Source organism: Physeter macrocephalus, chromosome 6 (assembly GCF_002837175.3).
Source record: "Physeter macrocephalus isolate SW-GA chromosome 6, ASM283717v5, whole genome shotgun sequence".
Taxonomy (NCBI): domain Eukaryota; kingdom Metazoa; phylum Chordata; class Mammalia; order Artiodactyla; family Physeteridae; genus Physeter; species Physeter macrocephalus.
The window spans coordinates 69,940,800-69,963,251 of record NC_041219.1 but is presented as its reverse complement, the minus strand read 5'-3'; the positions used below and the strand labels follow the sequence as shown (position 1 = coordinate 69,963,251).

At 33.2% G+C, this 22,452-nt stretch overlaps 1 protein-coding gene across 10 annotated transcripts in view; it reads left to right on the top strand.

The window, feature by feature from the left end:
• Positions 1–22,452, top strand: part of C2CD5 (C2 calcium dependent domain containing 5) — an 81,918-nt gene that overhangs the window by 25,597 nt on the left and 33,869 nt on the right. For all 10 annotated transcript variants that reach the window (XM_007116132.4, XM_028491089.2, XM_028491087.2 and 7 more), the window contains 3 exons: positions 1,491–1,576; positions 7,733–7,841; positions 19,657–19,771. In XM_007116132.4, the coding sequence (XP_007116194.2) occupies positions 1,491–1,576; positions 7,733–7,841; positions 19,657–19,771 (310 nt within the window). The remainder of the gene's footprint in view (positions 1–1,490; positions 1,577–7,732; positions 7,842–19,656; positions 19,772–22,452) is intronic.

The window sequence follows — 22,452 nt, the reverse complement described above, 5'->3', positions numbered from 1 at the left end:
GAGGACATGATTGAGGATTACTTGATGGATAATTATGAATATTCTGTTAAAAGAATTTTATGTATTAAAAAATTATATGTCTAAGGACACATAGATCTGCATATTTCCAATAATTATTAGATTCTCATTACCAGAGTTTCTGTTTTAGATGCTTTACTTTCTTTCCCTTCACACCAACTCCATTCATGTTGAACCTATACCATCATGTTGCTAAACCATATGGTTACATTAGTAAATTATTCTGTTTGAATCAGTTTAAGTCTCATTTTGGTGATATTCTTTAATTATCCATTTTTTTTCTGTCCATTGCATTAATTTTCAAGTTATTCTGCTCTATTTTCTGATATTTCATTTATCTCTACAAAATTACGTTTTATTTTATGACTTTCAATATGCTTCATATAAAGATCTTGGTTTCATTTCTGTGTTTAGTATTGTATAGTCTCTAAAAATTACGTTTAGGTTACTACAAGAAAAATAAATTTCTTTTTTATTTTTAAAGAACAGAATGGGACTATACACATGCTAACTTTTGTTTCCTTATCCAAGAACAGCTAAAAATATAAAAGTAAATTAGTTCCTTTTTTAAGTCATCGTCGTAAATCTGCCTGCATTTATCTTCAGTTTTAAAAGTTGGGACTAAACTATTAACTCTAGTTTGTAGAGTACTGGCTTCTCACCTGTCCCTTGCTTTCTATAATTCTTTGACCATAATAGGTCTATTAGTATTATCAAAAGAATAAACTAAGATAGGGAAAGAAATTTAAAATTAAGCCTTTTAAAAAATACATCTAAGAGCTTGGGAAATGTAATTCTTTCATCCATGACTGTGTACATTTGTGAGGTGTCTATTATATGTCTCTGGTTTTTTTAAAAAACTCTTTAATTTTTGCAAACGAGTGTTAAAAACTATGATATGAATATTAATACTGTTTTGTCATGAATGTTATGTTTAGTAATGGGAAATTATCAGAAAATAGATGTGACTATATTTCAAAATTGCCTGAAATTATTTATGCTCTTTAGAGAATTTTAGAATATTTTAAATAAGTCCAATTAGTGCTTCTTCTCTCTATATATTTACTTTTAAACAAACATTTAATTTTCTCTTATTTCTTTTAGTACTCTTAAATTGTTAGCATGGTATAAGTAATTGGTATTATATTGATTATTTTTTATTAGAAGATTCAACTTTTCAAATTGAATATTATATAAAAATTTATCACCTTAATATAATTTTATAAATGATTTTTAGAACAAATTAAGTCCAAAGCTTGCTGTGATCAGTAGGACTTTGGCATCTTGCTTCTAAAGAAAACTTTGTGAATAAAATAAGTAAAATATGTGCTTAGTTGCCATCACAAATACTTTAGATATTTGGATTGTTTTTAACAGATTTTGACTCATGATATTTATGAAGATGAATGCAATTAAACTGTCTGTTTCTCTAGTTGTTTTTTGGTTGTTATTTATGTACTGATGTTCTGTAGGAATGGGAAGTGGTAGTGCTGGAAAAGAAGGGGGGCCCTTTAAAGCTCTTTTAAGACAACAGACTCAGTCAGCATTGGAACAGAGGGTAAGAGTCACTCAACATTCTTTATTCTTACACTGTTAATATGATTTTATTATCATGCTTCCATGTACTTATAACTTATTTTTATAAACTAGTTTTGGTCATGTATCTATAATACTGTAATTTCAATCCAAAATATATTTAAGGTATCAGAGTAATTCATTTATGAATAATTACTTTTAATTTGGAATAATTCTATAAATATTTTTGTTTTGTCTTCCAGTATTATATTAGAAATAATCTATTTGGAAATATCCATTGAATGATGAAATCATTTCTGATTTTACATTAAAGTTATAATATGTAAAAGAAAATAGATAATTTTCTAGAAAAAATTTTATTGATGTTATTATATTAAAAATAATTTTTTAGTATATTAATATATTTATTTTCTGAGAAGATATTTATCACTGGCCAATGTCCTTGGGGTTAAGAAATGCAGATTCCATATTTCTACAGATTAACATAGATAAAGTGGTTGTTCAGTATGTGAATACGTCACTTTTAATAACTATAAATTTGTTTTATTAAATATGTTGTGTGGAACAATGAATAGTTAAAGTTTTGGGATGATTTTCTCTTTTTATTTTTAATTTTTTTGTATAAACTTTATTGCTAAGGGAGGATCACCTCATAGGTTCTGTAGGAGGCAGGTATGTTTCTGAACCTGTGTGAGAACCTATTTCATGTATCGGTAGCTTTTGTAGTTTTAATCTTGATCATTTAAATTTTATTTAAGCTGTTAACAAATGTTGCCAGCTTTTTTTCTTTTCATAATGCAAAGTTTTTGTTTTTTAATTTAATAGCACTATGAGGCTCATTTTTTTTTTCCTACTTAACTAATATAGTGCATGATTTTATATGTCATGTCAGTTATTTTAAGGCACAGTTCTGTAGCTTTCATTATGTCTGATTTGGAAGTTATAAGCGTTTACAGAATTTTCTTTTACATGTTCCACTTTATACTAGCATTAAATTAAAAAAGGATGAAACATAGTGAATGCCTGTAAAAGGATGTATTTTATAAACCAAAGGTATTTCTTTTCTAGAGGTTGACTTTTGAGAAGAGTGTTTTTCAGATCCTATTATTATAAACAGTACAATAAGTAATTTTTTTAGACTTTCTTTCCTGGTGCTGAAAGTATCTGTGTACGCACTGTTTGCCTTTTAGACGAGGCTGGAGAGAACAGAGCTGAACAAACAGAGCGATGGGACTTTAGCAGTACCTAGTTCTTTGCCTTATGCTCTGTCAGGCAGCAGTTGCCTTTCAGCTACTCTCACATCTGGCAGCTCTCACATCTACCAACTACTGCCATCAAGTAGCCCACCTAAACATTCAGAATGTGCATTGAAACCAAACATAGACTAACAGAATGGGGAAGAGGGTCAGATAGAGTTGTGTGTGTCACTTACAGTTTTTAGGCCGGAGAGCTCTTACCGCCTCCCCACTCCCAGTTTTACACTCTCTCGAGTCCCGTACACTCGGAATATTTCCTGTAATCTAATTACCGTTCTAGAATTCACAGGAACAGAAAAACTTGAGTTGCCTTGACATTTGCTATAATGAAATTTTGCTTGTATGTTAAGCCTGTGACTTTACCCTGTGTACTAAGAAGTTTGAAGAGCACCTAGCTTTAAAAGAAAAAAAAATACTAATCAATGAAAATTGTTTTGGATTTAGTTTGGATAATATTTATGTTTTCAAATATGCTTTCAAAAATTCTTAAAATTTTGGACACATTAACACATTGGGCATACATTACTAGATAATCCTCGTGGCATTAACAGCAAAGGTGTGGAGAACTACAGTTTTCACTTACAACTTTATAAAACCTCAGTTGGCAATATATTTACATTACCGAACCTTGCAGTGGCAGTTACTTGAATTTGTGAGCCTCCCTCACTACCCTGTGTACGTAATAAATAGAAAAAGCATTACCTTGTTTGGCTTTCCCATTTACCTGTGGTTGCCATTAGTATGGGAAAAATATGTGCAGAAGTATGAAGAATTCTCCCTGTATGTGTACAGATATGCCTTAACTTTGCCAAGTTGAACACTCGATCAAGTTGAACACATGATCTACTTATCATTTTATATATTCATTTTAAAATACTCATTTCTACCCCTTGATACCTTTAATAAATTATATGGCTTTTTTTTCTTATGGAAAAGAGAAGCTTTATTTGTCCATCATCTTTTATTTTATGAGTTATTCAAGTAGCAGTTCTCAAAAATAAAAGCGTTATTTTTCTTCTCTCACAAGAGCATTAAAAAATAAGTTGACAAGATCTTGGTAATAGGTATCAGATTATTGGGGGATTAGAAATAGAGATAAAACTTTTATTTAGATTTAGGTTCTGCCTATGAACTATTTGCTGTAAAGCAAATAGATTTATTTTTTCAATATGATTTTTTTTTCACTTGTAAGAAAAATGAAGTTACTTTTTAGATTCCGGTATGTATATTTTTCTTCAATAAAGAAACCTAATTGACTTAGTTTAACCTAGTATTTCCCAAATATATTTTACCATGGAGTCTTCCATTTAAAGAAAGAAACTTTCTTTAACTTTGGGAAACTTAGATATAAAGCAAAGTCTTTTGACAAATTATCTTTTTAGAAGTGGGGATAAAATTATATAATAAATCATAGTAGGAACCTGGCATGGAGGTTTATATCTAGAAAGTTTACTCTGGTGTCTTGAGATAATAAAAAGAATCTCTGATTTCAAAACAAATTGCTTAAATATCTTCTAAGAAAAATCCTATTTAAATCTTAAAAAAAAAATCAATTTTGTTCTCAGAATTTTCAACTAGCCTGTCTTTGAGCACATGCTATTAAATGATTTATGCTGCATGTACTTGGCTTATGTCAAAGTATCAACATATGAAGTTTTATCTAGGCTCCACAGGGCAAGGTTTTTTTTTTTAATGTATTTATTTATTTTTGGCTGTGTTGGGTCTTCGTTGCTGCACATGGGCTTTCTCTAGTTGCAGTGAGCAGGGCTACTCTTGGTTGCGGTGCGTGGGCTTCTCATTGCGGTGGCTTCTCTTGTTGCGGAGCACGGGCTCTAGGCGCGCGGGCTTCAGTAGTTGTGGCACGCAGGCTCAGTAGTTGTGGCTCGTGGGCTCTAGAGCACAGGCTCAGCAGTTGTGGCACAGGGGCTTAGTTGCTCCGTGGCATGTGGGATCTTCCCGGCCCAGGGCTCGAACCCGTGTCCCTTTCATTGGCAGGTGGATTCTTAACCATTGTGCTACCAGGGAAGTCCAGGATGTTTTTAATGTAAGGGCTTTCCAGAGAAAATGTCTTCTATAGTCCCTGGCATTCCCATCTGGACATTGAAAGCAGGGTGTGCTTGGGCTGATCTTAAGGAAGCTGTCCTTTTCAGTGAAAGAGAACCTATAGATTCATCAGGTATAGTAACAGACTAGAGATTAAAATCAATTCTTTAACTCAGTGTTTTAACCAGAAATGGCAAGAAGCCAGGTGATAAAGTCTGTGGTTCAGAAAGAACCTAGGCCCTCTTCATCTCAGTTTTTGACCTGAAACACGGAGATGATAATACCTCCATCTCAGGGTGTGGGAAATAATTGTGAAGCATAGTTTTAAGCTACTGTGCATAGGACTGGCACACTGTAAGTGCTCCATAGTAGTCACTGGTGATGGTAGTGGGAGGATAGGTATCTAACAGTCAGCTGAGATACTGGCAGTAGCTCTTCTGAGAGAATTGTCTGAAGATGCTAGTTTGGGTTGATTAACGATGCCATTTTAATTGTAGGTTAAATTTTGTGTGTTAAACTGAGGGAGTGTGCTGGATGAACTGGGGACAGTTAGGACAGAGTTTAAGTTGGTAGGGTGGGTCTCCGCCTCTTTGGGCAGCCATTCCCCTACATTTTCTGCTGTGACTGGCTCTAGAGTGATGCTTTCCCTCTTGTCCCTTTATCCCATCTTCTGAAATCTGGGGAGAAGAGTCAAAGAATCCTGAATAGAGAAATCATTTAGGTTCATTTTTTTCATACTTATCTGAAATCTTATATGCAGATGGTTTCCAGCATGGAATTTACCTAATTTATTTCTCAATTTTTGGTGGAAGTACTGTTTTCCATTTAGCTTACAAAATTTTCATTTTCAGTGTCTCTTACCCAGAATATTTAAAATATTAACTATCAAGATTAAGTGTAAAGTGCTTTTTTATACTTGGCCACAGTAGTTTGAGGAAATTTAAAAACTTCCGTATTCTTAAAATAGAAAAAATCTTAAAGATCTAATGTATTAGGTAAAATACTAAAGTTTCCAGTAACATAAGCTTACCTGTACATTTCTCATTTAAACCTTATATTTTAAAAAATTTAGATGGAAATAAGGAGCTATCTTGACTAACCATTTTATAATACTTTTAAGTAAAATTCTCCTCCCGTCGTCTCCCTTCTCTTCCTTTTCCTCTTCCTATCAGCTGGGCCAAACCTGTCCACTTCCACTGACTGCTTTTTTACTCCTTTTTTATAGAGCCTAGGTTTTTCTTGCCCTCATTAAAGATTACTTTTAAATTCTAATGAATTTATTTCTAAATATGTATGTGTGTATACGTATACACACACATGCACACACATATTTTTTAATACTGTATCTCATGGGTTATTGAGGTGTGCAGGACTGTTTGCCTCTGTGGTAAATGGCTCCAAGTTGCTATGCTGTGTGAATTATGCTTTGGTCAGTTTGTATTCTCCATGCTTTAAGCAGACAATCAGTAATCTTGCTGTGTTTAATGTGCCTGCTTCTAGTAGTATTCTGTATCTCTTTATCTCCCAGCTTTTATTTGCTGCATTTAATCTGCTGTGGGTCCAGAAAAAAAGATACCAATAGATTTTAGAATATGTTCCTAACATTATACATTTATAATTACCATATATCATCATATGAATATGGTCTGTGGGGATCTCTTATGAATGAAGTACCTGAAGTTTAGTACTTGGAACTGTAACAGTTCTTTTGACTGTTGAGAGCTCTGTTTACTTATTTTCCAGTTCTCAGTTATGTTCTGAATAGCTGAGGCTACTGGTAAATGACTTTTGGTTAAGTGAGCTACATTAATCTTGCAGCTAGACAGGTTGGATATTAAGTTTCCCTTACTTGCATCCAATCTGTACAACGTGAGAGGCTTCTGTATTTGGGCAACCACAGGAACTCCCCTTTCTTTCTGGGTGTTGTTTCAATGAATTTCCTTTCTCTGCTTTACCATTTCTCTCTTACATGCTTCTCTTTGTCTCTAAATTGACAAGTTTGATATCCTTGAGAGAGAAGGGGAGCATAAAGCCTAAAAGAACTTGTAGAATTTTATTGCCCCCCTTGCTGTCATCTGCATACCTCTCCCCTTTCTTAATACGCTTTTATGTTTTTACATTTTTTTCCTGCTGCCCCCATGTTGATAGAGTAAATAATCTCACACAGTGATTCTCTGCCCACCTGAACTTGACATTGGCTCTTCTCTTCACCTTTCTATGTAGCTCTTAACCTGCTCTGCTCATCTCTGTCTCCTCCTCCCTGAGTCCCACATTCTTTTCCATCTCCTGCCCCAGACCTTCAGAGTCTTTACAGGTAGCCCGACATAAGGTATGTGTGTTGAGGGAGCGTCTACGCCCACTGAGAAGTAGATGTGGGGTAGCGGGACAGGCAGATTCCCCGCTACCCTCCCGTCTCATTGCCACCTTGCATCAGAATAGGAGATTGAGGGGAAGGAAGAGTGTGTTCAAATATCTTTTTTTTTTTTTTTTTTTTTTTTGGGCCACGCCATGTGGCTTGTGGGATCTTAGTTCCCCGACGAGGGATTGAACCCGGGCCCTCGGCAGTGAGAGTGCGGAGTCCTACCCACTGGGCTGCCACGGAAGTCCCGTGTTCAAATATCTTAATTTGGAACTCTGATAACGTTTTTTTTCTCATTTAGAATTGATAAAAAGAGTGTTCGGACTTTGTATAACATGTGGGAAAATGGATTTGGAACTCTAACATCCAAGAAAACTTTTAATTACAAAGCATCTGTAATGCATAATGGTAGCCTTTTGTAAGGGGTAGAATTCATTTCCTTATGACAAGCTTTTTAACAAGCACATTTTTTGTACTTCACACATGGTCAGTTGTTTTCTTCCCCCGTTCTTTCTACTAGGAATTTCCATTTTTTACCTTGACGGCGTTTCCTCCTGGATTCCTCGTGCATGTCGGAGGAGTTGTTAGTGCACGCTCTGTGAAGCTTTTGGATCGTATCCACAATCCTGGTATGTTCCTTAGAAATTTGTTTTCGATGTTTCATTTACTTACGTTGTGATTATTAACATTGATTTTTATAATTTTTTAAGCCAAATCTATCCAGAAAGAAAAATGACAAGGTATGAACTGACGCACGTTGCTCTGAAATATTTGCAGTAATCTTAATTAAAAATAATTAAACTAAGTATATATTTTTAGTTACTTTTGTATACAGAACAAATCTTTATTCATCTTTGGCCAAGGTGTATCACTTTGAGGGAATCCTTAAGTCACTTTTGAGTCAGCTATTTTCTTTGACCCATGCAGGTAACAAATTTGACAATTTGATCATTGTGGCCATTAGCTTAAGATGTTAATTCTTTTCACTAGCAATAACTCTTTATGGATTTTGAGTAATTTCCTTATTCATAAAAGAAGTATTCTTTTAAAATGTAATTGTAAACATTGTGTAGAGTACCTAAGAGTTTAAAAAAGGCAACTATTCTCTTTGGGTCCTTGGTTTCTTTTATGTAGCTATTTGTTCCATATAAGTGAACAAGAAAAAATAATAGCTCACTTCTTTAAAACACGGGGTCTTGATTATAAAAGAGAAGAGGCATGGAAGTCCTAGTAATTTCAAGCCCTTGGATTAAAAATGCTTTGATGATTTTTCTAAACCTAAAATAAGCATGATAAGTATGGTAGGAACTTTCCTATGGAATCTGTTCTCATATCTCTCAATGACTAGATGCCCAATAACTTGCTCAAATCACTTATTATTTTGATGACATACCTTACACCTGAAGTTATATTAATATTCTTACTTGGCACATATACAGATATGTTTTTGAACATTTTAAATTGTCGCTTCCAGTAACCTCTTCCTGGGGCTTGTACCGACAGCTATATAAAAGAGAAAAATGCTTTGAAATTATTGTATGCAAAACACAAATAGGAATTTTGAGGATACAGAGCATTACCATTCTTTTAGATTTTTAAGAAATTTAATCTGTGTCCCATGGTTTGATGTCATTTGAGTTAAGCAGAATGGAATTTTTCTAGACCCTGAACAGGATTTCAGAAAAGCAAGACTAGCTAGGATTATTTAACTCTAAAGCTGAGCAAATACATCTTTTAAGCACCAGTCTTCTCTTTTTCTGCTCTGGTTTATTTTTTTTTCCCTGTTCCTTACTTTTTGGGTCAATCTAAGATCTTATCTTCAGGTAGTATTTGTGTATTCTGCAACAATTAAAAGGCACGTTTAGACTGAGGCCAGTTTACTGGATTGAGACCTTGAGGACTATGCCAAGTTTCATATCTATGTGTTTAGGAACTTGAATTATTTGGAAAGTGCAAGGAAATACTGAGTTAATACTTGACATTAATTGGGTGACCCGAGGCCAGTTACCTGTGTTTCTGTGGACCCTTGACTCAAATATTTTGATAGATGGCACCCACCCATGGATCTAATAGCTCTAAAAATTCAGGAATATATTCAGTTGTTGGTGATGTCTTCTGTTTATTGAAAACATTTTGATGTCATCGTTGCTTCCACGTACTCTGAGTAAGCTGTAGAGTCTGGGAGAACAAATGAAGGTTACTTAGTTAAGTTTAAGTAGAGAGCCGTATTTTACATGGCATTACTTAAAAACAACAACAACTGCTTTTGGGGGTTTTCCATACTTGCCAGTTTATTCTAGCTGTGTAAGAAATGTAAGAATCCAGACCCAGGGAAGAAAACACAAATCCTTCCTTATTACAGAATATGTTTTGTGTATTGTAACTACAGCTCATCCATTCTCTTCCTTTCCTTCTCTATCAGAATATTTTTTCAATTCACATGGAGAAATTCTCAGTTACTAATGTTTTATTTCCCAGAAGATTGTGGGTCATATACATATAAATACTTTAAGTTATATAAGTTGTATTTCAGTTTTGTTTTATTTTCAGTTAAACACAAATCAATTACATAGTCTAATGGTCAAGTTATTATATTATTTTGATATAGTTATCACATTCTTTGGATTTTTTTTTTGTATGTGTATTATGCATTAGAAAGGAACATTTGCTTAACACTTTCTTAATCTCCAGGCCCCTTAAATATTTATGAAAAAATTTTAATTTTGAAAAGAGCTGAATGTTAAAACAAAACTCAGTTAGCATCTACCATAATGATGATGTATTAATTTTATGACACTGAGTTACTCTGCCGAGAGAAAATTATGATGGATGAGGTGCATGTGCTGATGTTAAAAGTGCTGTATTGGACTCTCAGATGAATCTTGCAGCTATTTTTTGACTAGTGAATATGGGAAATTTTCTTTTCACACTGAGTGTAAAAGGAAAAGTCTTATTTTAAAATCACAACCACTTACTAACTCTGTGGGTTGTTATTTTGGAGTTATTTCTTTTAGTACTTCCTCTTTTTAAATATTAAGCAAACAGAGTTATACAATGAGGGAAAGAATGGGGTGGTTTTGAAAAGGTAATTATCTTTAATTAGACTTTAGTTAATGTTAGATTATGATAGCATGTTCCTTCTTCTCTGTTTCTACTTCTTATTAACTCTGCTGTCTGTGTCTTTCTAGTTCCTGTCAAGTGGTGTTGTCAATTGTGTTCTTATTTGTAGTGTTTTTTGTTTTTTTCTTACTATTCTGCACCTAAAATTGATCTACTAATTTGCTGTTTTGAACTCAGCCTTTGTCGGAATTATGGGTAACACAAGATCTTACAAACTGCTAGACTGGAATAGTTTCAATTCAGGTATTTTAATGGTCATTCAGTACTACATATGCTGACAGAAATTATGGCAGCTCAGTGAAGTTTTTAGAAATGTTCTAGATTAAATAGGCTTAATGTCAATTCAGTTATACAGGTACATTTTGCAATACATATGTGATAACTTTTGTAATCTCCATGGAAATGGCAAACATAAAAATATGTTAACTAAAATGAATTAATCAAAACCATAGAAATACCATAAATTATGAATGACTTCTGTTAGGCAATTAACTTTCAGAATGATAATTTTAAATTATATTTATTACATTTTGGACAGTTTTTGCATATCAGGTAAATGACACTGGCATTACCTTTGTGATTAAGGAAATATTAATTGTTAAATATAGAAGTATTAAATGACTAGTTTAATAATCGTAAAGTATATTTAAACTTCAATTGAGATTTGGTTATAATATATTTAGTGTTCTATAAATATTATAAAAGTATAATTTAGCATTTTTATTTATAATTCTAGAGTGTTCCAAAATTTGGTAAGTAAGAGCAGATTTTGGGGGGATTAACAGCTTTCATAAGCTTTCCTCCTTCCCCTTCAACGTGAGAATATATTTTTTCTTTTTAAGTAATTTTACATATGAATATAGTTTGTAGCTTTTAAAGAAACTAAACTAAGATAGCTTTACAGCTGATGATGTGGTTTAGAGTCAAAGCCAATTTTTCTTTTTGATAAAAGCATGTTCTCTTAATATAAACATCTACATTTTTATGTTATTTCTATTTTAGATTTAAATTAAATAATAGAGCCATTTTGATTTAGTATCAGAAACTGGTATTTTCCTATAGAACTTTTTCAGTTAATTGTGTCGGAAAGTACATCTGTTTACAGAAAAACAAAAACAGAAACACCAGGAGGCTTAGCATTTGAGATAACATCCCATAATCTTTTCAATATTGTAAACTTTTTTTGTTCTTAGGAGTCCAGGATGTAAGTTCTGATGTAAGTAGTGCATGTTTGACTATGAAGTAACTCATGTTCATCATGTAGATTTACCTAAAGTCTGTCTAGTACACAGTCTGATCAAGTCCAACCTTTGCAGATTTAGACCAACATCAATTGGTAAATCTTTGGGGAAATTACCTCTATTTCCTATGCAAGTTTTTGCCAGCATGTTATCACATTGATTAGAATTAATCATTTGTAATGTCATGCTTTATACTTGATTTTTAGTGAGAAATTAAAAATATCCTGCTGGATTCATTTAATAAAAATAAGAATATAGTTTTAAAACATAGTCAGATTAGGGTAATGGGCAGAGAAAAAGGCTAATTACATAAGAATAGGACATTGAGGGCATCAATCATTAATAATTTAAGGAGCCTGAAACCTTGTGAGGGCAAAGATGTTTAGAATGAGAGATGTATTAAATGATAGAACAGTTTTGGAAAAGTGAAAAAGGCAAAAGTTAAATCTTGTAGACATAATAAAGACTTTGTCCCATGTAAGCAGAATTACAGAATTTGGTGAGGAAAAACATGGTTGAGGAAGCAGTATATCTTGCCATCATTTAAAATAAAGTCCAGTAGTAAGTATAAGAAAGAAAAGGTGGATATGTTATAGCATATTAAAAGATGACGCTTTTAGTTTAATGTGCTCATAGTTGTATGCTTTTGATTGAGGTGTTAGAATCTTTTGATTCTAATTGAGGTGTTAGAATATTTTGATAATAGTTGGCACATATTCAGAAACCAGGTTTTTTCGGATACTAGTTTCAGAAAAATAACTTGATAATTCTGAAAAAAAGTGATTTATTTGGTAAATATATTCAAATCATTTATATATTTTTCTCCATCATTAGGGAATATTTAGCCACTCCTGTCCTGTATTACCATAGAAAATCAAGAATTGACCACATCAGTAAGAAAAGTAGTTGTTGATACAGTTTCTATTAATGCTAGAAACTGTTCATCAATATTGTATTTTCTGGACTCTGAATACCAGGTGTTAGATGCCTTCCAAGAGAAAAGAGAAGGGAACACATGGTAGTCAAACATACTTACTAATTATTAGACATTCCTATTTCAGAAACATTAAAATGTGGAAAGATATAGGAAGACATTTTATATCACACAGTAGTATTTCATGAAATACGATATATCATGCACACCTTTATTAGAATTTATTTTGTGCCATGCAGTTCACTAGATAATAGGTGTGCAAAGGTGCCAGTCCTCCTATTTTCAGAAAGCTCATATTCTGGGAGGATAGAAGAATATGTAAATGGCTTACTGTGTGTTATGGAGTGATACAAGATACAGAGTTAAAGAGGAAGGCAGGATTAACTCTATGTGGCAGGGAAGCTTATAGAGGTGGTAATTCTTTAGCTCAGTGTTGGATGGTATATGGGAGATTCATGCAGATTTATATTTCAGACAGTGTATTTGGAGCCATGTTAATACATTCTTTGAATGTAGTTCTGAAACTTCAAGCATTTGCAAAACAATATCCTAGCCATTACTCATTCGATGATGTTTATTACATAGCTACTTCATACTTATTTTAAGTTTTTTGCCATTAATACAGAAAGTCTTGGTTAGCTTACCTTTTTTTTTCCTGCCCCCTTTTCTCCTGCTTTGTTGTCTTAGTTTGTGTAAACTACAAGTGATAGAAAATATTTTCATAGAGCAGGAAGAGGGGAATTCAGTATCTGAGAATTTATTTAAAAATTATTACCTTTTCTTACCTTGTTTCTTATTTTTTTGGCCTGGTAACAGACCAAAAAAAAAAGAAAGACAAGATGAATCTTGCTGCTAGGAAGGAGGATGTAACATTTGCAGATCTGTATGTGACATGCCAGGAACAGGAGGTGCATAGGAATAAGACAGGGTAGCCCATGGCCACATTTGCATGAAATCATTGACTAGAGGTTGGAGAATGGATTTAAAAGCAGCAAGACTAGAGACAGGGAGCCCAGTTAGTAGACTGCAGTGGTACTGGCCAGATAAGTGACCTAGGATTTAGTGGTAATAGGAAAGCTAAAGGTTTATAGTGCACTTACTATGTACTACATACTCTTCTAAGTGCTTTATGGTAGTAGGTCATTTAATCCTCAAAACACAACCCTGACATAGGCATTATTCCTATTTTGTAGATGAGCAATATGAAACAGCAGTTTCCCCAAAGTAAAATAGAAAGTGACTGAGCCACAGTTTCAACCTTACTACTTTGGCTTCAGGACTTACACTCGTAACCATAAATTTACGAACTATTTATAATGTAAAGTCCACAGGACTTGGTGATTAGTAGGATGTGGTGAGTGAAACAGGCTCTTGGCAACTTTCAGCTGAGAGAGAAAGATAGATTATGGTTATTCCACATGTCTACAAGTCTGACATCCCAGGGGGCATGTGGAAACTCAAGTCTATTTGAAAGTTCAGTTGTAAACTTTTAAGAGTAAATTTTCATAGCCCTAGCTTATTGTTTCTCAGATGGCTATGATCTTCTTTTTTCTTCTGAGTTTACCACTAAAAGTATTTCTGAATAGCTCACACATACATGTTTCTTAATTAGTAATCTCAGTAAGTTGAGGAAAATTTGTTACTCTTTCTTGTGTAGGATGCATGTCAGCTTAGATAATTTTTTCAGGAAGTGACAAGAGGAAATATAAAGTAGTTATATAATGTGGTTTGAAAAGTACTAGTTTGAAATAGCTTATAAACTTAGACAATATTTTTAAGAGTGTTTTTAAGTCCTGAGTTAGTAAAACAAGGTGTTTGAAACTAAGTAACTTTTCTTTTGTTTCTGAGAATATTCTAAAAAGTTTTTTTTAAAGTTTTAGACAGATTGTAGATTTTAAGACATATTAGACTGAAGATTTTCTCAATCTTATAGTAAATGAACTTTGGCTAGTGATAATACAAGCTCTAGATTAGTGGTCTGAATTTAGAAAATTTTACTCTTTTTTGTTAGTTTTTAGAACTGTAGTTGTTTAGAAATTTCACTTTATTTTGGGGGCAAAAATTAATAGTTAAAACCTAAGAAATATATAGTTACTGCTTTAAAAATATTTAATTTTAACAAAATATGAGTCAGCTGATATATAAGGAAATATTTATAGAATATACATATCAGTCTGATCATGCAAATTTTTCTTCTATGGTTGTTTGTGGAGTGCCCACCATGTCTTGAGCACAGTGCTGGGGATTGGGAACACCAGTGTTCATCCAGTGTAAATCCGCATCCTTTTTACATACCTGGTCTAGGCTTTTTCTTATACTATTTTGCTGTGTGTGTGTGTGTGTGTGTGTGTGTGTGTGTGTGTGTGTGTGTGTGTGTGTTAGTTAAATGGAGATAGGCTTTCTTGGAACTTGAATTCTGCTGATGATCTCAGCAATTATTATTTTTCTACGTCTGAGAGACACTCATGAGCAGCTGTGCAAACTAAGCCTAAAGTAGTTAAGCAGCTTTTGATTTTCAGTATTTTAGTAAGGTTTTCAGGAAATAGATATATAGAGTTCAAGAAGGCATAAATATAGCATGCGTGATATGTGAGCTTTTCTTTATAATGTGACATATAACTGTAATACATAATTTTCTCTCTATACATAATGTAACGATATTCATTACTTTTCATTCTTTATTATCTGTTAAAAAAAAAGTCAGATGGGTAATCTCCTCAAGTGTGAAATTTCACTCTTTTCATATATATGTATATGTAAAGTATAACTGGATATTCCGTTACATTATTATAATGTAACATGTAAATGTAATATATCATTCTCTCTCTGTGTAAAATAATGTAACTGGTCGCCAGTTACATTATATATAAAGAGTGAAATTTCACAATCAAGGAGTAGTTTACATATTTGACTTTTTTTTTTTTTTTTTTACAAATAGTAAAGACTCCAGTTTGATCCAACATGGATTGTATCCCAGCCACCATCCTAACATTCTAAATTACTATGTCTTGAAGTTTGCTCTGACTTTGCACATCACTTCTTCTATAATGAGACTCTTCTTTTTAGTCTGTATTGAATCACCACCCAGTTTAAGGTTGTATACTCCCTTGAACCTGAACCCTCTAATTTCTGTTTCATTAGGGGAAATATGTCTTCTTCAAAAGGTTGTTTTGGGTTGGAATATTAATTTCAGGTATTTGAGAATGTAGCTTTTTGTGCTGTCCATTAGCAAGATACACTATCATTGTACTGAAAATCCTACCTAACACTTCATCTTCTCTTGCTTATTTAAAATTTAGATTGAATAACTATCCATTTCCTGTTTTTCTTTCAACTAGATTAAAAGATTCCCAAGGACAGAGTTATTCTCTTGTAGAACTATATAAAAATAGAACTAAATTGAACACTTTAGGTAGTCAGTGTTTCTTAGTTGCAAGTGTGTAATTGCCTAAAATCTCAAAGGGATTCAGTTTTATAAAAGCATGTTATGTTGAGTTGTTCACTGCTTTACTCTTTGAGATGTAAACTATTACTGTCATTTTAGGAATCTTTACCAGTGTCACCTGTACTTCAAAAACAAGATAAAATGCTAAAACGATGGCAAGATATCAAGCTATGGCCATGCTCTAGACAAGTAACAGTAGTAAAATGAATTGACTGTGGTGTCAACCCAGGCCTGAAGACATTACCCCTAAAAAAAGCATCAGTGAGGTATTGATCTAGAGCTCAGTTCATGCCTACAATTAAAAGGATATAGTAAAAGATTTGTGATACTAGCAATGAAGAGTTTTGACCCTTAGAAGAAAAACATAAAATAGTTTGAAATATAGTTTGTATAAATAAATAACTTTTAATATCTCCTAAAGTGATAATCTTTTTATAATTATAAATAATTCTATAGATTATTGGGAGGAGCATGGTATTTAAAGTGAAAATATTTTTTTCTTGACATCTCTGAAATGTTTATTTGCAACCCTCGCATCTCAGCTGTATATCCTTCAAGTGACCAGATTGTATCCAGTTTCATATATGGCATGTATAGTTGCCAGTAAATTTTTAAGCCAGACTCTTTGTTTTGCCTTTTATATAAGTATGGTAAATCCTTAGTTTTTACTTTTGTAGGGTGAATAAAACATTTCAAATTCACTAGTGTGTTTCCTGTAAGAAATGTAATTAGCTGTTTCTAAGCTTTAAAAATTCCATTAATAGGGATTAAATACTATGATATTTCTGAATTTTCAGTGGTAATAAGTTAGGCTGAGTTATGATTACTACTTGAATTTTCTCTGGCTCATCTCTGGCATTAAGTATAAAATAGGCTTTGAAGATAAATATAATTTTTCTGTAATGTTAAATAAATTGATTTATCCTAATTTTATCTTAATTAACCCCTAAATTTAATAGCCAAAAAGTTCCTTTGACTTCTTGCTTACAGTTGTCGGTAATTATTGTTAATCCAGTTACTAGTTTGTGATTAAGTGTTCCTTACTGTATGCTTGCCTTGCTTTCACCTAGAATCTAGGGCCATTACTTTCTGTAACCATTTCAGTGAGCTGCCATAGTTTTCAGTCTGTACTGTCACCTGATCCAAGCATGCGCCAAAACATCCATTGTTTCTGGCTCTTGTCTGCTGAATCTGCTTTGCAAAACCCTTCGTTCTTTGAGCTTTTGCTTTAGCCAAAAACCAAATTTAAGAAATTCTTTGGAGTGTGGACATATGCCATTTGCTTCCTTAGCCCCCCATGTTATGTAACTTTTTAGCTTTTATTAAGCTTGTAAATACTTTATTAAGTACAACAGTGGCATCCCCATGTGTAATTGTGTGGCTCATGTGTCAAAATAAAGGCTGCTTGTGAACTTGTCAGAAGAGAATGAATGCTCTACTTGCGCTGCATTCAGCATTTTTTGTTTGTTTGTTTGTTTGTTTGTTTTAAATCAGCCACTTATTCTTTCATAGTGTTTGGTTTAATTATCTGATTATTTTATGTATTATACCAAGGTAAGTTTGATGTAAAAAAAAACTTTGTATTCTATGTGGTTACATGTATCTCATAGTAATTATTATTACATATTTTTCCATTTAGGCATGCTGGCCTTTCTAAATAAATAGATCTTGAACTTAAAATAAGTAACTTCCTCCATTTTTCATTAATTTAAACAACAATATTGTGGATTACTTCCTGTAAAATTCATTTTTAAAACAGAAAAGCTACCATGTATTACTTGCAGCAAGATGTAGGCAAACCTAATGTGAAAAATCTAAAAATGTAGTATACGATTATTTGGTTTAGCAAGTAATATTGTAAACTTCTGGAATGATTTAAAAAGTAAATAGCATGTTCTATTAAATTTTAGAAAGATTAGGCTTTTTACTTTACATAGTTTTTCAGGAAAATAATTATTTTCTAAACTGAGATATATTTCTCTTATTTGTGATATCTATTTTCAGAGAATCATAAGTACTTTGATAGATGAGCAACTACTTGAATAATAGTTCACCTTATGATATAAAATTTCCCTGTTAGGAAAGGATGATGTTAAATAGATATCCAAATTGGTCTGAAAACATGTATGTCCTAAAAAGAATGGATTAGAAAGTGTATTTGTGCTGTTGATGTCTACGTGTCAGTTAGGAATATGAAGAAGTTCTTTAACATAGTAGTGTATGTGCAAAATAGGACCACCTAATTGTCTCACACACTTCTTAATTCATAATATTGATTGCTAACACCATATGGTAGTATTTTCTGTTTCTTTTCCTTCTTTATTTTATTTCGTACTCTGATCTTTTCCTGAGTTTCCTGGAGTTTGCATTTCTTTCTTTTCTTCTGAAAGAAAGTTTTAGGGTAGCTCTGTATTGGATCCAAAACTTTAAATCAAGAACTGGCTGGCGTCCTTTGTAGTTCTGGCTTTTATCTCCTCATTTCTCCCCTTTGCTGATCTCCTTCCTGCGGAGGAGATCATAGGAATGTGAGCTATACGAAGCTTTTTAACCTTTCTTTACTTTGCTGTCTTCAGTATTTCACTAGTGAGTAGGATTCTACTTATTCTACTTATTTTGAAAAACGTATTTGAAAACTGCATAAGTACTGAAATTCAAAAAAGAAGGCTTTTGGATTGTTTGATTTTCAGTCTTAATAGTGCCTTTGATGTGAAAAATTTACAGTAAGAACTTAGAATATTATTTAGAGTTGTTTTTTCTATTCCAAATTGTTCCCAAACGGGATTGCCACAAAAAGAAACAAATTAGGATATGCTGATTATAGACCGTTTCTGTTTTTAACATCTTTGCACTTAAAAAGTTACTATATATGCAGCTGCTGTTCACCAGTAGTTTGCAGCTAAATGCAAGTGATTAGGAAGTATGTGTGACAGATGCTCCATCTATAATTCTCCATTACAAGCAATATTGGACTCCTCTATGGTAATAAAATGCAATTCTGTGATTCTAAAGCATTTTCTTAATGACAGAGCCATTTATGGAGTTATAGTGTTCTATCTGAAATTTGTCCTTATATACATTAACCAGATTCTTTGTATTAATCTTTTAAATGTATTTGCTTTCCTTATTTTGCATTGGCCAGTCCCTTTATTTCTTGCCACTTTGCTTCAGGACCCATATCTCTTTAGAAGAATGGCTACAGATGGCTTTCTGCTTTTTAACATTGACAAATCTTTGCCTTGGAAAAAACCCAGAATATAGCGCATTATAAAAAATAGGTACCAGGAAGTGAAATCAGAATTTAAGTTAAATTTATGGATATGACTCATAAAGGTATCCACTCAGTGAGGTGAGACATAGGATGTCCTTTTAGGTTAAGATTGGAATCTGGAAACTCTGGGTCTACCTTTCAAGTTGTATCTAATTAAATACATCCCTAAAGATGTCCCTTAAAGTAATAAAGCAAATAGAACTACGTGGTTTATTTTCTAGCAATCGAGTTTAAAATGTTAAACTTTTTGAGAAGTAGCATTGAATTAAAATGTTAATAAGCTTTTTGAGAAGTAGCATTTTAAAGATGTGAAGTTTTAAAAACTGTTGTAGAATAGTACTTCTTTGCCTTCCAGAGTATGCTTATTTTAAACATTTCATGTTCAAATAGACAATGTGCTATTTAGTAGTGAACTGATTTAAAATTTATTTTTCAGATGAACCAGAAACTCGAGATGCGTGGTGGGCAGAAATCAGACAAGAAATAAAATCACATGCCAAAGCATTAGGCTGTCATGCTGTAGTGGGCTACAGTGAATCAACTAGCATCTGGTAAATGAAAACAACTTGATTTTCTAGATGCTGTAAGTTACAGATTGTCGAGGGGGAAAGCTTTATGCAGATACAGGGAAAAGAAAAATAGTGGAGTGGTCCAGGAGCATGGGCTTTTTTAGAGTACATCACACCGAGGTTCATACGCCATTTTTGCTACTTAATTAATGTGAAACTTTGGGAAAGTTACTCTACTCCTGTGAGCCTCAGTTTGTACACTGAAGTGGAGATAATAACTGCCTATCAGTTAAGGTTATTGAGGGATTAAATGAGAATATAATACTGGCATATAGCAAGTAGTAACTCTAGGCCTACTTTATTCCAGTCTGTGACTCCACTAACTCCTTCCTCTGGGATTTTGGAACCCGTGATCTATTGTAAATGAACTTGCCATGTGTCTTTAAAGTTCATTGTAAACTCTTTCTGCCTTCTTCTACTAACTGTAACTTAACTTTCTCCTGCCAACAAATCATCCGTTCTAACTCTACCCAGTTAGGAAGGGACTTCCATATTCTCAGTTCTCACTCCACGTTTCTCCTACCTTTCATTTGGACAGCCTCTCCTCCCTAAAGTCCATGCCATTCCACAGTTCAGAATTTTCTACCTCCAAAACTTTCTTCTGCCTTGTTCATTACTGCTTGGCCCATCTTCCTCCAGTTAAACAAGGTTATCTCCCTTCTAACAGCCTGGCATTGTACTTTCTCATTCTCAAATTCTCTGTCCTCACGTGACTTTCAGCCTTATTTTGGACCTCACTGTCGCTTGAAACTGCTTCTCTTTAAAAATTTGAAACCATAAAATTTCCCTCTTGGATCACAGCTTAATATTTTTCCACCCAAATATTTTCCCACCCATTCCATTTGCTCATTTACACCTAGTTTGTTTTGACCCTTATCCTAACCAAGAGTTTTCCCAGTTCCTTACATAGGTTCTGACTTTACTTGCTATCTGCCATCCTTGAACCCCTACTTTCCACTCGTTCAGAAGTTTGTAGTAGATATCATCTAGAAACTGTTTGACCTACTGCTGTCTTATTTTTCCACCTTGTGTTGGATAATTCTTACTGCCAGCTATTACATGGATAACTCTCTTGTGGTGGTGGCGATCATTTTTGTTGGAGAAAAAATGATTAGACTGTAGTAAATGAGGATGTTACAGAGCCATGCTATTTCATCTTCTGAGGACCCTTTCTTTTCCTTTGCAGACCACGTATTATACCCTTGAACTGCTGTATTCCCATAGTAGCTGTTCTACTTCTGTTAAACTGCTAACTTTGTTATGCTTATCCTGCCTTACTCCCCAGTAGGTAGTCTTGCTTATTCATGGATTTCGTGTCATGCACTCTCCGGTCGTAGGGATAAGGTTTTAAAAGACATAGTTCTTGCCATCAGATTCACATTCTCCTGGAGAATTATGACAAGTATAATATATTTTATGATAGAGATATCCTAGGATGCTTTAGGATCTCAGAAGGCTGGAGGTTAGAAGTAGGATTGGAAGAAAGTGTTAATGAAGCTTGAACTGAATCTTGGGAGATGAGCATGAGTTATATCAATGAAGAGAAAAGGCATAGGGAGGGTTTTCAAGGCGAAAAGACTAGCATGTGGAGAAGGCCAGAGGTGTAGATCAGTGGCTGGAGATAAATCACAGTTGCAGGAGTCTATAGAAATGAGTTCAATTAATTTACTTAGAAGTTTGCATTTACCTGATACAAACATCTCCTTTCCCTCTAGACCTCAAAATATCTTTGTCTTTAATCCTGTCTTTACTAGTTTTTTCTGTTCTAACCCGTCTTACTATTATTGGATTCAGTTCCCTGAAACACATACCTTGAAATGCGTGCCTGCTCTTGTAGCTCCTTGATTTGGCGCCTTCTGTGGCTCCCCGTTACTTTTTCTGATGTTCTCAGTGCCCACTTAAACATTGTAAGCCTGGCCTCTTACAGATCAAGTGACCATTTCTTTTACATCCTTTCTTCTGGTCCATTTACTCTTTGTTTGCAGCATTTCGTCCCTAGGCTGCTACTTTTCTCATTAGCTTTGGGTGACCTCATTCAATAATTGTGTTGATTGTTTAATTTTTTAGCTTTCAAGCTGGGTGGTATGTAATCAAGAGTTTCAAAGAATTCTTTTGAAAATCAGTTTTTATCATACATATAATGATGTAGCATAAGCTCTGTTTAGTTTATTTTGTATTTTATTTGTTTCAGATATCTTTTTATTATTAAGTTTGAATTAAGCTATAACAATATAGATATTTACATAGTTGTGCTTTTAGAATAATTTTAATAAAATTCAATATACATTTAAAGAGTATTTTAATATAATTTGATGGGTTATTGCTGGATTCAGCAATACAGTTTTTTACTACCTTTATTTTGAAACATTCCAGTCTTTATCAGCTTTACCATATTTTAAAGTAATCACACTGCTATATTTAAAATAAAATTCCTTTCCATGGAAAAATAAAAAAATAAAAAACAAACAAAATAAAGGAATCAATTGTCATTAATATTATGCTTTATCTTTTACAATTTTTAAATAAGAAAGAATTCTTATCCTTTCCATTTTAACAACATTACTTCTGTTTTCTATTCTAGGTTTAGGAGGTAATCCTGTGATATTAATATTTAGTAGAGTCTAACTTTAAATTTAAATTGTCACCCTTGTAATCACTTTGAT